This window comes from Equus przewalskii, chromosome 12 (assembly GCF_037783145.1).
Source record: "Equus przewalskii isolate Varuska chromosome 12, EquPr2, whole genome shotgun sequence".
Classification (NCBI taxonomy): Eukaryota; Metazoa; Chordata; class Mammalia; order Perissodactyla; family Equidae; genus Equus; species Equus przewalskii.
The window spans coordinates 33,289,597-33,304,185 of record NC_091842.1 but is presented as its reverse complement, the minus strand read 5'-3'; the positions used below and the strand labels follow the sequence as shown (position 1 = coordinate 33,304,185).

Sequence of the window (14,589 nt, the reverse complement as noted above, 5' to 3'; positions counted from 1 at the left end):
GTTGCTGCCGCTTCTGCTGCAAAGTTGGGTGGAGAGTAAGGCTAAATTTAAGGCATAGGTATGCGAGTTATCTCTTTACAAGACAAAGGAAAGAATATGTAAAAAAGTTAAAATGGTATTGGTGCCGGTAGGGTCCGGCCATTGGGCGGTCCCACAACTTTTAGATAAGAATCAAATCGGATTGAGTAAATGGCCAGAAGCCACCGCCCTAAATCAGTTACATGAGGTTACCAGACAGTAACCAACTTAAGTTCTTGCCTTTGGCATTGATTAAAAGTTTGTAGAGATAAGGTCATCTCCCTTCTTCCTGGCACAGAGAGGGAGGCAACTTTACAGATGGAGGTTTCCCTTAGAAATGTAAATGTCTCCCAACAAAGGGCAAGCAAACTCCACTCCTCGGAGCCTGCTTCTCATCTGCAGTCTTAAAAGTAACCAGCCTAAAATCCTCATCATTTCTACCAGGAGGGACAGAGTTAATGACTAGAGACAATTCTAGACCCTTATGGGCACCAGAGGAATCTACATAGCAAGCCCTGCTGAAAACCACCCTTCTCTACCTCGTTCCCCACATATTTACCTTCCCACACAGTTTACTGCCCCTGGAGCCTCAAAGTCCTTTCCTTTGCCTTGTCGCTTCTCTAAAACCATGTTGTTCTTTTGTTAAGATGCTACGTAAGCCCCTGGTCTAACCACCCCTTTGAGTTGCTCGTCTCTGAGGGCTCCCACGTCCACGCTGGATGCACGTGCTCATAAACATCTGTTTTTCTCTTTCAATCTGTCTTTTGTCTGCCTAATTTACAGGGCCCTGGCCAGAGAAGTAAGATGGGGAGTGGAAAAAGGTTTTCATCCTCCCATGCAGAGGCTTTTTCCAGAAAGTGACCTGCACGCTTTTCTCCCTGAAGATAGAACGTCAGCTTCAAGTAAGAAGGGGTGCCTGCCTCCTTCTCCTCTTCCTCCCTCACCGCTGTCTCCACCTCCTTGCTCGCCCTCCAGGCTTCTGCCCCTTTAAATATGTGCTGCTCACTGCTGCCCCCTCCCCCCCAGCCATTGCAGAAAAAAAATTCCTTTGAGCCTCTTTGTCCTTCCTTCCTTTCTTTTTCTCATTTTTAAAATTGTGGTAAAACACACATAACATAAAATTTACCATTTCAATCCTTTTTAAGTGTATAATTCAGTGGCATGAAGTATATTCACAATGCTGTGCAAACATCACCACCATCCACCTCCAGAACTTTCTCATCTTCCCAAACTGACACTCTGTACCCATTAAACACCAGCACCGCCCCCCCCCCCGACCCCCCAACCACCATCTACTTTCTGTCTTCATGGTTTTGACTACGTCTGGGGACCTCGGATGAGTGGAATCCTACAGGATTTGTCTGTTGTGTCTGACTTATTTCCCTGAGCATAATGTCCTCAAGGTTCATTCATGCTGGAGTGTGTGTCAGCATTTCCTTCCTTTTTGAGGCTGAATAGTATTCTATTGTATGGATGGATGTCCTAATTTTGGTTTTATTCATTCATCCCTCAGTGGACCCTTGGGTAGCTTCTTCCCTCCCTCCCTTCCTGCTTTCCTTCCATATTTAAAAAATCTCTGGGAAGAACAGCATCGTAACTATTACAAAGGGAATTTTAAAAGAGAAATAATCACCTGCAATGTCTCGCCCTTCCTATAGGAACTTTTTCCATTTTCCTCGATTCCCTGCGAGGTTTGGGTCCATATAGTCTTTTTTTTTTTTTTTTTTTTTTTTTTTTGCTGAGGAAGATTGTCACTGAGCTAACATTCATGCCTATCTTCCTCTATTTTGTATGTGGGATGCCACCACAGCATGGCTTGATGACTCATGTGTAGGTCCACGCCTGGGATCTGAACCCACAAACCCTGGGCGCCGAAGCGGAAGGAGCGAACTTAACCACTATGCCACCAGGCCGGGCCCCATATACAGTTATTCTTGGTGCAAATTTTTATGCAGTCTTCTGCTCTACTTGGAGCTTAATCTTTTTTCCATGTGAATACATTTCCTCGTGTTGTTTTTTGACAAATGAGTTCAAGATAGCATATGCAATTAATATGCCACAACTTTAAAAAACCATTTCCCTGTTGGTTGTTCATAATTTTCAGCATTTTGAATAATGAAATTATTTTGAAATTTTTTGGAATCATTTCTATTTCCCTTCCCTCCCTCATTTTGAATAAGGTCCCAGGAGTGGGCTTATTAAATCAAAGGAATAAATGGTTTTAAGACTTTCAAAACACACTACGGAGGTTGTCCTCATTGAAAGTGCCATTTACAGAATTCGAGGCTCGCAGCCTCCCCAGTTCTGGGTATTATTATTTAAATCCCTATTTTGCAATGTAACAGGTAAAGTTATAATTGTTATTTTCATTCCCGTTAGATTACCAGTCAAGTTAAAATTTCTGCCTCCTCCTCGGTTGTGTTTTTCCTCTTTCAAACTGCCCACCTCCTCTCCTTTAACAAATTATCTCACAGAGACTCCGTTTTTTCAGAATTTATTTGTACTTGCTCTCTATCTGCTGTAGACATGAATATTTATAGGTGTTTCTAATGGAATCCTTTCTTCTCTCATCTGTTTTTCTGTAAATTCTGCACACGTGTGGGGCGTTGATGTTGACAAGTCTGCCTTGAGACAGGGGAGGGGTGTCTCCTTCCCTGGGTCTCTGCGGGGCCCAGCCCACGGCCGTGTCCCTGGTCAGTGCGGGGTGGACAGCGTGGGAGGCAGGCTGGAAGTCGCCAGTTTTGTTTCTGGACTGGAAATCACTGATCCATTGAGCAGATTTAGAAACCCACCGGTTGCATCGTTGCAAACTGTGAGCGCATCAAACTGAACTGCTCAGGGCTCCCCTCTGCCCCCCAATTCCAGCGACTTGCTTTCCATCGTGAACTCTCTCCTTTCCCCTCTTCCTGGGCTGAGCTCCGGCAACAGGGCCCAGCACAGCGCTTCCCCCCCGTTGTGGGTACATTTCTGACGGTGCGTGACACGGCTTCTGGGGCGTTTTAAGTTGTATGAGGAAAAAATGAACAAGCACTACATATTACGGCTTGGGGCAGGGCTGAAGTTCACCAGACTCTTTCTTAAAGGGCGGATGACACGGCACAAAGCTACTGGGAAAGTGGAAGGTGGATGACTGAGGTCGGGCAGCCTTGGAGGCCCATGCCCTGCTCAGTGCCGGCCTGGCCGTCTGCTGGCAGTGTGACCTTGGGTGAGTGCCCTGGGCTCTCTGAGCCTACTGCTTCTTCCATTACATGGGGCCATCCCTTCCTCGTTGGGCTATTAAAAGGACTAAGAAAAGGTCAAGTGTCTTTCAAAGAACAGGGCCTGGATTCCGGGCTCTCTGGGTTGTAACCCGTGACACCATGGCCCTCGCTCAATTAACGAGAACCCTCCTCCTGACCCTTTTCCCTCCAGAGGTGGGAATGTGCAGGACCAGCTCCCCGTCCCCATACCCTCCATCTTCTCAAGACTCTAGAACTCTCTAGATGTCCCTCTTCTAAACTTTATTAAGCACCTGCTGCATGCCAGGGGTTTACGTGGGGGGTGGGCGGACGACTGCGTCTGGCCTTCTGCTTGCCCCCGTCCTTGTGGCTGACACTTCGCCCTCTGCTCTAGAATCTGGACCCCGGGACTGGGTGTAGAGGGGGCCCCCTGCGGGTGGGCAGGTTTCCCAGCCCCCTAGCCTCCTGGTTCTCCAGCGGATGGTCAGCCCCAGCCACCCAATGGATGAGTTCGTGGATTCCGCCAGCCTTATTTTTCCGTTGAACATTCAAGGGACAAGCCTGCCACCCAAAGAAAGAACGACTTGGAGCGCCGTCTCCTCGGGGCCTGAGTGCCCAGTGCCCACGGCATGTGTCTGTGGAGACCGGCCCTTCAGGAAGGTGGGCTTTTCAAACACCCCCCGGAATGTTCCGTTCCAGATTCAGTAGCGACCCCAAAGAGGGAAGCTCCCCAACTGGGCTTGTGATGAAGGATCTGGGGCCATCAGCCCGCCTCAAGGAACCTCACGCCTCAGGGGAGACCCCTGCGGAGGGCAGAGGAAGCTAGGGAGACCCCGGGGGCAGCCCGGCTCACACCACGGAGGCCTCAGCTGAGCAAGTGAGAAACAGCCAGGACAAGGACAGTGGCCAGACTGGAGGCCCCGCCCAGAGGTGGGTCCAGCGGCCAGGCTGTCTCCTAGATGATAGGTGTTGAGGAAGGTGGAGAATTATCCAGACCAGCTGTGGTCTTTCTTGTCCCCAGAAGCATTCTGAAGCATTGGCAAACTGCCCCTTCCGGTATCTGGAGCCAGCACCCTCTTCTCTGAGCCCCCCGGCGTCTCGTGCTGGTTGTTCCGTCCTGGCCAAGAATCTTGACCTTGCTGCGGAGCTGGGCTTGTGGTAGAAGGTGAAGGACTTTGAAATCTTGGCAGCCTGGTGCCGGCTTAAGGAAAATCTCAAACTGGGAAGAAAAGAGAAGAGAGGTAAGGCTGTGCCGTGGGCCCCCTGTTTCCTGGAATCGCGCTGGAGGCCCCATTACATCCCTGGCACTCTGCAGGCCCAGCACTGTCAGGCCAAGAGCGGCCCTCATCCAAAGGACATCCCCCTCTTTGGAAAGGCAGCAGGTTAGGGTTAGACGGGTCCCTACACCTGGGAGACAGAACCCGGGCATGGTCCCCCCATCAGGGGTTCCCAGCGGAGGGGAAGGGCTGAACCTCGGCACAAGATGCTTTGGGAGGACAGAGGACGCACTGAACCCCAACTGGGGGAGGCGGTGCAGGGAAGTCTGGAAGCGATGCCTGAACTGAATCCTGAGGGTGAAGAGAGGGTATCCAGGCCACAAAAGCAGCAGGGGCGTGAGGATGGTTCTAGAACATTTGGTGACCCCTGAATGATTTCTTTCCACTTTCAGAAAGAGTCCACCTCAGCCCCTGGATCTCTGGGTCCCACAGAAGCGCAGATCTCGTCAACTTAGGGGTCACAGATCTGGGCAGAGCCCCTGTGCCCTCTCTAGGGTGGTTGCCATTGGCAGGTGAGTTTTACCAGCGTCTTGCTTTCCAATCTCTGTGCTTTACCTCTTTCTCTGGTCTTCCTGAGTGGGACAGGATCCTAATACAATGGGCAATGGAAGCACAGACAGAGAGTGTCTTTATCTTGTCACCGACTTTAAAGGGAACGTTCAGATTTTTCACCACCGTGCGTGATGTTCAAGGCCGTACCCCGAACTCCTCACGCTATCAGGTCAAGGAAGGTCCCTCTTGTCCCCCATTTGCTAGGAGAATTTTCAAAAGTAAAGTATGAGTATTGGAGAATTTTATTAAATGCCTTTTCTGTCATCTATTGAGATTTTATTTTTGGTTCTTTTTAGATATATTATGCTTTTAATAGTTTCTAGTTCCCGGCCAAAATTTTCAGTCTGTGTCAGATAAACCCAGTTTTGAATTCCTGTGGGTTTGGGTCTATTGTATGTACCGTTTCTTGCTCTTAGAATTCTGTCTCCTTAAGTGTGTTTGTTTCTTGTTTTTGTTTTTTAAGGGAAGATTTGCCCTAAGCTAACATCTGTTGCCAATCTTCCTCTTTTCTTCCTTTTTCCCCCTCAAAGCCCCAGTACATAGTTGTAAGTTCTTCTGGTTCTTCCGTGTGAGCCACTTCCACAGCATGGCTACTGACAGACGAGTGGTGTGGTTCTGCACCCAGGTTCTGCTGCTGAAGGGAAGCAAGGCGAACTTCAACCACTAGGCCATCAGGACTGGCTCCTAAGTGTGTTCGTTCTTACAATGACAGTGTTTGTAAGGACAGGGTTCACTGTTGTATCCCCATGCCTCGCATGGAGCAGGCGCTCTGAAAACGTTTTGTAATGAAAAAAACGTTGGTGGTAAAATACACCTCACGTAAAATCTACTAGCTTAACCATTTACAAGTGCATAGTTCAGTGGTATTACGGACACTCGCATCGTTGTGAACCACCTCCAGAACTCTTTTTCATCTTGCAAAACTGAAACTCTGCCCCCATTAAAAAACAACCCCCCATCCTCCCCTCCCCAGCCCATGGCAACCACCCTTCTACTTTCTGTCTCTGTGAATTGGACTATTCTGGGTGCCTCAGATGAGTGGGATCGTGCAGTATTTGTCTCTTTGTGACTGGCTTATCCCAGTTAGCATTACGCCCTTCAGGTTCATCCATGTTGTAGCAGGTGTCAGAATGTCCTTCCTTTGTGAGGCTGAACAACATTCCCTTGTATGTACGTACCACATTTTCTTTATCCATTCATCTGTCCACAGACACTTGGGTTGCTTCCACCTTTGGGCTATTGTGACTAACACCGCTATGAACACAGCTGTATAAACATCTCTTTGAGACTTTGGCTTTCAATTCTTTTGGATATATTCCCAGAAGGAGAATTGCTGGATCATATGGTCATTTCATTCTTAATTTCTTGAAGGACTACCATACTGTTTTCCATAGTGTCTGCACCATTTTATATTTCTATCAACGGTGCACAATAGTTCCAAATTCTCCCCATCCTTGCTAACACTTACTATTTCCTAAGTTTTTGATAGTAGCCTTCCTCATGGATGTGAGGTGGCATCTCCTTGTGGTTTTGAGTCCCACTTCCCTAATGACTAGTGATGTTGAGCATGTCCTCATGTGCTTGTTGCCCACTGGTACATCGTCTTTGGAGAAATGTCTATTCAAGTCCTTTGACCATTTTTTACTCAGGTTGTGTTTTTGTTGTTGTTGAGTTGTAGGAGTTCTTCATATATTCTGGATATTAACCCCTTATCAGAAATGACTTGCAAATACTCTCTCCCATTCCACAGGTTGCCTTTATACTCTGTTGATTGTGTCATTTCATGCACAGAGTTTCAAATTTTGATGAAGTCTCGTTTGCCTATTTTTTCCTTTGTTGTCTGTGCCTTTGGTGTCATATCTAAGAAATCATTGCCAAATCCAACGTCATGAAGCTTTCCCCCTATGCTTACCTCTACGGGTTTTATTGTTTTAGTTTTTATGCTTAGGTCTTTGATCCATTTTGAGTTCATTTTTGTATATGGTATAAGGTAGGGGTCCAACTTCATTCTTTTGCATGTAGACATCCATTTTTCCCAGCACCGTTTGATGAAAAGACTGTACTTTCTCCATTGAGTCTTGATGCCCTTCTCAAAAATCATTTGACTACATACGCAAGGGTTTATTTCTGGGTTCTCTGTTCTATTCCACTGGACTATGTGTCTATCTTTATGCCGGTACCACGTTGCTTTGATTACTGCAGTTTTGTTATACGTTTTGAAATCACGAAGTGTTAGATCTCCAACTTTGTTCTTTTTCAAGATTGTTTTGGCTATTTGGGGGTCATCCGAGTTCCTATATGAATTTTAAGATGGATTTTTAAAATTTTGGCAAAAGCGTCATTGCGATTGTCATAAGCATTGCTTTGAATCTGTGGGTCACTTTAGGCAGTATTGACATCTTAATGATATTGTCTTCGAATCCATAAACATGGGATGTCTTTCCATTTATTTGTATCTTCTTTCATTTCTTTCAGCCATGTTTTGTAGTTTTCATTGTACAAGTCCTTGGCCTCCTTGGTTAAGTTTATTCCCAAGTATTTTAATTTCCTTTTCAGATGGTTCATTGTTAGCGTGTAGAAATGCAACTGATTTTTGTGTGTTGATTTTGTATCCTGCAACTTTGCCAAATTTGTTTATTAGTTGGAATGAGTTTTTTGTGGGGTCTTTAGGGTTTTCTACATATAAGATGATGTCATTTGAGGAAGAGATAACTTTTCTTCTTTTCTTCCAATTTGGATGCCTTTTATTTCCTTTTCTTGCCTAACTGCCCTGGCTGGAACTTACAGTACTATATTAAACAGAACTGGCAAAATCAGGCATCTTTGTCTTGTTCCCTATCTTAGAAGAAAGACTTCAGTCTTTCACCATTGAATATGCTGTTATCTGTGGACTTGTTGTATATGACCTTTATTATGTTGAGGTAGTTTCCTTCTATTCTTAGTTTGTTGAGTGTTTTTATCATGAAAGGGTGATGAATTTTGTCAAATGCTTTCTCCACAGCAATTGAGATGATTGTGTGGTTTTTGTCCTTCATTCTATTAATGTGGTGTATTACATGCATTGATTTTCCTGTTGAACCATCCTTGCATTTCAGGAATAAATCCCCCTTGGTTGTGGTGTATAATCCTTTTAACGTGTCCTTGAATTCTGTTTGCTAGTATTTTGTTGAGGAATTTTGCATCTATATTCACCATGGATACTGTTCTGTAGTTTTCCTTTCTTGAAGTGTCATTGTCTGGCTTTGGTAGCTGGGTGATGCTGGTCTCAAAATGGATTTGCAAGTGTTCCTTCTTCTTCAATTTTTTGGTAAGAGTTTGAGAAGGATTGGTTTCAATTCTTTAAGTGCGTGGTGGAATTCACTAGTGAAGCCATCTGCTCGTAGGCTTTTCTTTCTTGGGAGGTTGTTGATTACCAATTCAACCTTCTTGCTAGTTATAGGTCTGTTCAGATTGATATTTCTTCATGATTCAATCTTGGCAGGTTATGTTTCGAGGAATTTTATCTATTTCATCTAGACTGTTCAATTTGTTGTCATAAATCGTTCATGGTATTTTTTTTTATAATCCTTTTTATTTCTGCAAAAGCACTTGTAATGTCCCCGATTTCCTTTTTTTTATTTCAGTTATTTGTGTCTTCTCTCTCTTGTTTTTAATTGGTCAATCTAGCTAAAAGTTTGTCAATTTTGTTGATCTTATCAAGAAACCAACTTCTGGTTTCGTTTTTTTCTCTCATTTTTCTATTCTCTATTTCATTTATCTCTGCTCTAATCTTTATGATTTCCTTCCTTCTTTCCACTAGCTTTGGGTTTAGTTTGCTCTTTTTCTGTTTCCTTAAGGTGTAAAGCTAGGTTGTTGATTTGAGATCTTTCTTCTTTTTAAATGTAAGCATTTACAGCTACAATTTTTTTTCTTAGCATTGCTTTCTCTACATCCTATACTTTTGGTATGTTGTGTTTTCTCTTCCATTTGTCTCAAGGTATTTTCTAATTTACTTTGTGATTTCTTTGACCCATGGATTGTTTTAAAATGTGTTGTTTAATTCTGCACAATTTGTGATTTTTCCCCCCAGTTTTCCTTTTGCTGTTGACTTCTAGTTTCTTTCTATCACGACTGGAAAAGATAATTTGTATGATTTCAGTTTTTAAAAATTTATTAAGACTTGTTTTGGGGCAGCCCTGTGGCTGAGTGGTTAAGTTCACAAGCTCCGCTTTAGCAGCCCAGGGTTTTGCCGGTTTGGATCCTGGGGACAGACAAGGCACCGCTCCTCAGGCCATGCTGAGGTGGCGTCCCACATGCCACAACTAGAGGCACTCACAACTAGAATATAAAACCATGTACTGGGCGGCTTTGGGGAGAAAGAAAAGAAAAAAAAAAAAGAAGATTGGCAACAGATGTTAGCTCAGGTGCCAATCTTTAAAAAAAAAAAAAAAAGACTTGCTTTGTGGTCTAACATATGGTCTATTATGGAGAATATTCTGTGTGCACTTGAGAAAAATGTATATCCTACTGCTGTTGGGTAGAGTGTTCTGTATGCATCTGTTAGGTCTAGTTGGTCTATAGTGTCATTTAAGTTCTCTATTTCCTTATTGATCTTCTCTCTGGTTGTTCCATCCATTACTGAGAGCTGGGGGAGGGCGATGATGTCTCCTCCTATTGTTGCAGAGCTGTCTTTTTCTCCCTTCAATTGCATCAAGGTTCGCTTCAGTTCTTTAGGAGCGCTGATGTTTGGTGCATATATATTTATAATTGTTACATCTTCTTGGTGAATTGACCCTTTTACCATTGTTTTAATTTCTGTGGGATAAACATCCAGGAATGCAATTGCTGGATCAAGTGGTAAGTGTATGTTTAGCTTCTTAAGAAGCTGCCAAACCATTTTCCAGAGCTGCTAAACCATTTGACATTCCCACGGGCAGCATCTGAGAGACCCCGTTTCTCTGCGTCCTTGCCGGCATTTGGTGTTGTCATTGTTCTTTATTTTAACAATGCTATCTCGCTTCCCAAATTGCTAGTACTGTCGAGCGTGTTTCTCACGTGCTTGTCATCCATGTGTCCCTTGGGTGAAATGTCTCCATGTGTTTTGCCCATTTTCTATTTGTTTATTTACTGCTGAATTTTGAGAGTTCTTTATATTTTCTAGATATGAGCTCTTTGCCAGATACGCGATTTGCAAATATTCTCTCCCAGTCTGTACTTTGTCTATCTACCCTTCTAAGACTGTGTTTCACAAAGCAAAATTTTAAAATTTTGATGAAGTCCAGTTTATTGACCTTTTTATTCTTTTATGAATCATGCTTTTGGTGTCTTGTCCAATAACTCTTCCCTAAGCTGTGCCTGTTGTCTTTCAGAGGTACATCTTATCCTACAGATTCAGTTGATTTAATACCTGTGAGATTCTTTAGGTTCAACACTCTTTCTCAAATCAGTTTGGGCAGATCCTATTTTTCCAGGAAATAATTTAAAGTAGGTTTTGAAATTTATCAGCAAAGTTGTTGAGTGACTTTTTGAAATCTCTACTGGATCTGCAGTTTTGACTCCTTGCTCGTTCCTAGTACGGTTTGTCTCTTTTTTTTTTTTTTTTTTTTTGAGGAAGATTAGCCCTGAGCTCACTGCTGCCAATCCTCCTCTTTTTGCTGAGGAAGCCTGGCCCTGAGCTAACATCCATGCCCATCTTCCTCTACTTTATATGTGGGATGCCTACCACAGCATGGCGTGCTAAGCGGTGCCATGTCCACACCCGGGATCCCAACCGGTGAACCCTGGGCTGCCAAGAAGCGGAACGTGCAAACTTAACTGCTGCGCCACCGGGCTGGCCCCGGTTTGTCTCTTTTTTTTCTCTTGATCATTTCTCTTGTTTATTTCTTTCCTATTTCACTTGATTTCTTCCTTCTTCTTTCCTTGGTTTACACCAGGGATCAGCCAACTTTTTCCATAGCAAACACTCTGCTCAGCGATTGTAACACAAAAGCAGCCACACATGGCACGGGAGTGACTGTGCATGGCTGTGTTCCCTTGTGTGTGTCATTAGTGGTAAAGGCATTTTCAGATAGTTCAGTGCTGAGAATTTATTTCATCTTTAATCTTAAACAGTAGTTGAACTGGGCATAAAATCTAACTTGAGAATTATTTTCTCCTAACACTTTAAAGGTTTATTCCTCTGTCACTGCTGGTGGGAGACAGATTATCTTCTTGTTCCTTGAAGCATCACCCCTCTTCCATCCTCTTTGGTGGCTTTTAGAACCTTTCGCTTTGGTTTTTCTGCGATTCCACTTGGATGTATCTTGAGATGGGCATATTATACGATTTTGGACACCTCATGCTTCCTGAATCTGAGGAGTCCCATCTCTCAAATGTCTTTATCTTCTCATTCTTGAATTTCTATTAGACACATTGGGCTCTCTCATTTCACCTTCCCTCTTTTACATTTTCCATTTCATTAATTTTCTCTTCTGCCATTGAATCTGTTTTAAATTTCAGTGAATGTTTTTCATTTCTGGAAATGCGTTTTGGGATTATGCTCATCATTTTTCAGTTTATTCTTTCATGTCTTTCATCATCTCTAATTCTAGCATCTGGGGGTCTTAGAGAAAGCTTTCTCAGAACTGTCTTCTCAGCCAGGCCCTGACTTTCGGGCTTCCGTGCTCGTGTCCACATTGTCCAATTTTAGAGGAACCCTGCTGAGTCAGTTTGGCTAGAGCTCCTCTCCTCCATCACGGACGACCTCAGCATCTGCCAGGGCTCCGCCCCTGCTGGTGTCTGAGCACCTGGACCACCTCTAGCGAGAATCCTGCCAGGTCGGTTTAGCCGGAATCCCCCCGCCCCTGATGTTTCCTCTTAGTAATTTTCCCTCCCCTGCCCCCTGCCCTGCTCCTGGGCTGTAAATGCCCACTTGTCCTCACCGTATCCAGAGTTGAGCCCAATCTCTCTCCCCTCCTGGGGCAGTGGTCCCTGCCCCTATTGCCATAATCCCCCTGAATGAGGCCCACCTCACTGTGTCGTGAACAGTGTCACAGGGGCCCACTCCTGGCGCTCTTGGCCATTGCTGACTTCTGTGTGTGGTGGGGCTTCAGCCCTGGGAATCACACACAACCTGACTGCACGTGTGCCCCAGGAGTCTCTGGACATTGTAGGAGTGTGCATGCAACCCCCTGACGTTAGACTTTCTCAGGAGGTGACTCTACAGCTGCCTGACCTCCCAAAGCTACTGTCTCCTGTGCCAGAGGTCACAAGGTTTGCAAGACCTGGCTTGGGGGGGGGGTCTTTGGGCCTCTTTTTCTCTTTTTTTCTTTTGGTGAGGAAGAGTGGCCCTGAGCTAACATCTGTTGCCAATCTTCCTCTTTTTGTTTGAGGAGGATTGTTGCTGAACTAACATCTGTGCCCATCTTCTTCTATTTTGTATGTGGGATGCCACCACAGCATGGCTTGATGAGCAGTGTGTAGATCTGTGCCTGGGATCTGAGCCCGTGAATCCTGGGCTGCCGAAGCAGAACGCACGAACTTAACCACTACGCCACCGGGCTGGCCCCTCTCTTTCTTAGTAAGTACCCCTTTGCGCATAACTTTGACTCGCAGCTCATTGCTCATGACAAGTGGGTGCTCGTCCCCTGGGTAGAGCTAAGGGACAGGAAGTGGTCTGGAAGGCAGAGGTCACCCGGGGAGGGGGGGCAGAGTGCCTGCTGGCTGGGGCAGCTTACCACACTGCGGAAGCGGGGCGAGGTGCACAAAGGCCCGGGCACACAGGTGGATGTAGGCGGCCGCCAGGGTGCAGGCGGGCTGGAGATCCTGGGTGCCGCAGGCGTCCCGGATGCACAGGCTGAGGAATGGTGTGGGGTCCACCTGAAACCCAGCGCCACAGTCACTGGACCCTGGGGCCCAGCCTGGAGGAGGGGCGCAGGCTAGATGGGGACAAGGGCTTCCTTTAGTCCCCGGGTCCATCTGCTGAGTGGCCTCCGTGGGGGTCCAGCCCTGCCCCACACTCACCACCCTGAAGCAGTCCCCCAGGCTGGAGCCTGGGTCCTGGAAGCAGGCCAGGCAGGGGGCACTCTGTCCGGGGCAGGCCTGCTGAGTCTTCTCCACGGTCCTGCAGTCGCCCCCCACCTGGCGGGACAAGCACAGGACTCAGGCCTCCCACCCGGACCTCTTTTCTTTCAGCAGCTCAGCCTCAGGAGGAGGCGACCAGCCCCTTGGCCTGAGTTCTCTGCAGCGGCAGAGCGTGCTGGCCGGGAAGTGCAGCTAAGGTCCACGGCCAGCCCACACGGACGCTTCCCTCCCCGGGGCACACCCGGACCACTCCTGTTTCCATCCTCCACCCCAAGCACAGAGCCCAGGGATGCACAGGCCGACGGCTCACCTGCCAGGCGAGCATGAACTCCTCCAGGCTGCCGGCCACCGTGCCGTCGGGCAGCATCAGCTCATTGCCGGCCTCGTTATCGTTGGTTCCCAGGAGGCCGGCGGACACGCCTGTGGGGCAGGGGAGGCAGGCCACGCCGTGAGAGCCTGTCTCCCACCTGCCCGCTGGCCAGGGTTGGGGGAGATGGCTGAACCCCGTCCCTCCACGCCTGACCCCGTAACACCAGCCCTGGTGCTAAACCCTCATCAGAGGGAGAGGAGACAGAAAGGGACTAAGGAAGGCCTTTGTGCCTCCCCCTGTCCACAGTGGTCGGGGTCAAGTGCATGACGGGAGAGCCATTCTGGGGCTGCCCGACCAGAACAAGGGCAGGGGGGCAGCAGGAGAGTGGCCTTCACACTTGAGCAGCATGTCCCAGGGAGGGGGCAGAGCACAGGGCCAGAGAGCCCTGGGCTCAAGTCCTGGGAGCACCAGCCAGTCACTCGCCCTCCGTCAGGTCCTCTGTGCCACAGCTGACAGGTAGCATCGCGTGAGAAGCAGCGGCCCATGTGTATTACGCCGTTAGAACCAGCAGTCAACAAGCGGAGCTGGATGGAGCTGCGCTGCCCCGGGAGTGGGGCCAGGCCAGCACTGGACGTGACCAAAGCGGGGACAGATGGCCTTTGACCTCCTCCCCACTCTGAACCATTCTGGCTGTTCTCCTCGCGCCCGCTGAGGTCGTGAGCCCCCAGGGAGCAGCAGCGGCCGAGGGAGTCCCTCCCACCACAGCGGGGGCTCTCGCGAGGACACTGGGGTGCTGCTCATGGCTGACCCGTCGGCCTCAGCCCTGGGAGCTGACCGTGGTGCAGCCCGGAGAGGCCCTTCCAGGCGAGGCCCACCCCACCGGGGCGGAGGCTGCCAGGCCGGGGCCCAGACCCACCGTGCTGCCAGAGGCCCAGAGTCAGGCTGCAGAGGCCGGCTCGGACGTCACAGGCGACAGAGACGCCATCCTCACTGGTCAGCTCGATCCTGGGGACGTCCCTCCTCATCTTGGCAGGAGGCAGATCAAGGTTGGGACAATTCTCCCCAGGCAGCGAGGAGTCGTACAGCCTGTAGGTCTGTGGGCCAGACAGGGGCTGAGCAGGACGGGGACAGGCTCCGTGGGACACCAGGTGGGAGGGGTCTGCGGCCCAGGGCA

General features: G+C 47.7%; 1 protein-coding gene and 1 long non-coding RNA gene across 2 annotated transcripts in view; one reads left to right on the top strand and one right to left on the bottom strand.

The window, feature by feature from the left end:
* Positions 1–2,496: 2,496 nt before the first annotated feature.
* Positions 2,497–14,589, bottom strand: part of LOC103557151 (uncharacterized) — a 138,110-nt gene continuing 126,017 nt past the window's right edge. Inside the window, exons 63-67 of the mRNA XM_070566749.1 lie at positions 14,332–14,509; positions 13,416–13,525; positions 13,046–13,162; positions 12,760–12,901; positions 2,497–4,455 (exon numbers count right to left, since the gene is read on the bottom strand). Coding sequence (XP_070422850.1) covers positions 4,451–4,455; positions 12,760–12,901; positions 13,046–13,162; positions 13,416–13,525; positions 14,332–14,509 — 552 coding nt within the window. The 3' untranslated portion in view covers positions 2,497–4,450. The remainder of the gene's footprint in view (positions 4,456–12,759; positions 12,902–13,045; positions 13,163–13,415; positions 13,526–14,331; positions 14,510–14,589) is intronic.
* Positions 4,044–14,342, top strand: LOC139074764 (uncharacterized). Its single transcript, XR_011524505.1, has 5 exons — positions 4,044–4,166; positions 4,258–4,477; positions 4,906–5,025; positions 12,482–12,602; positions 13,220–14,342. It is a non-coding gene; the product is annotated as an uncharacterized lncRNA (long non-coding RNA).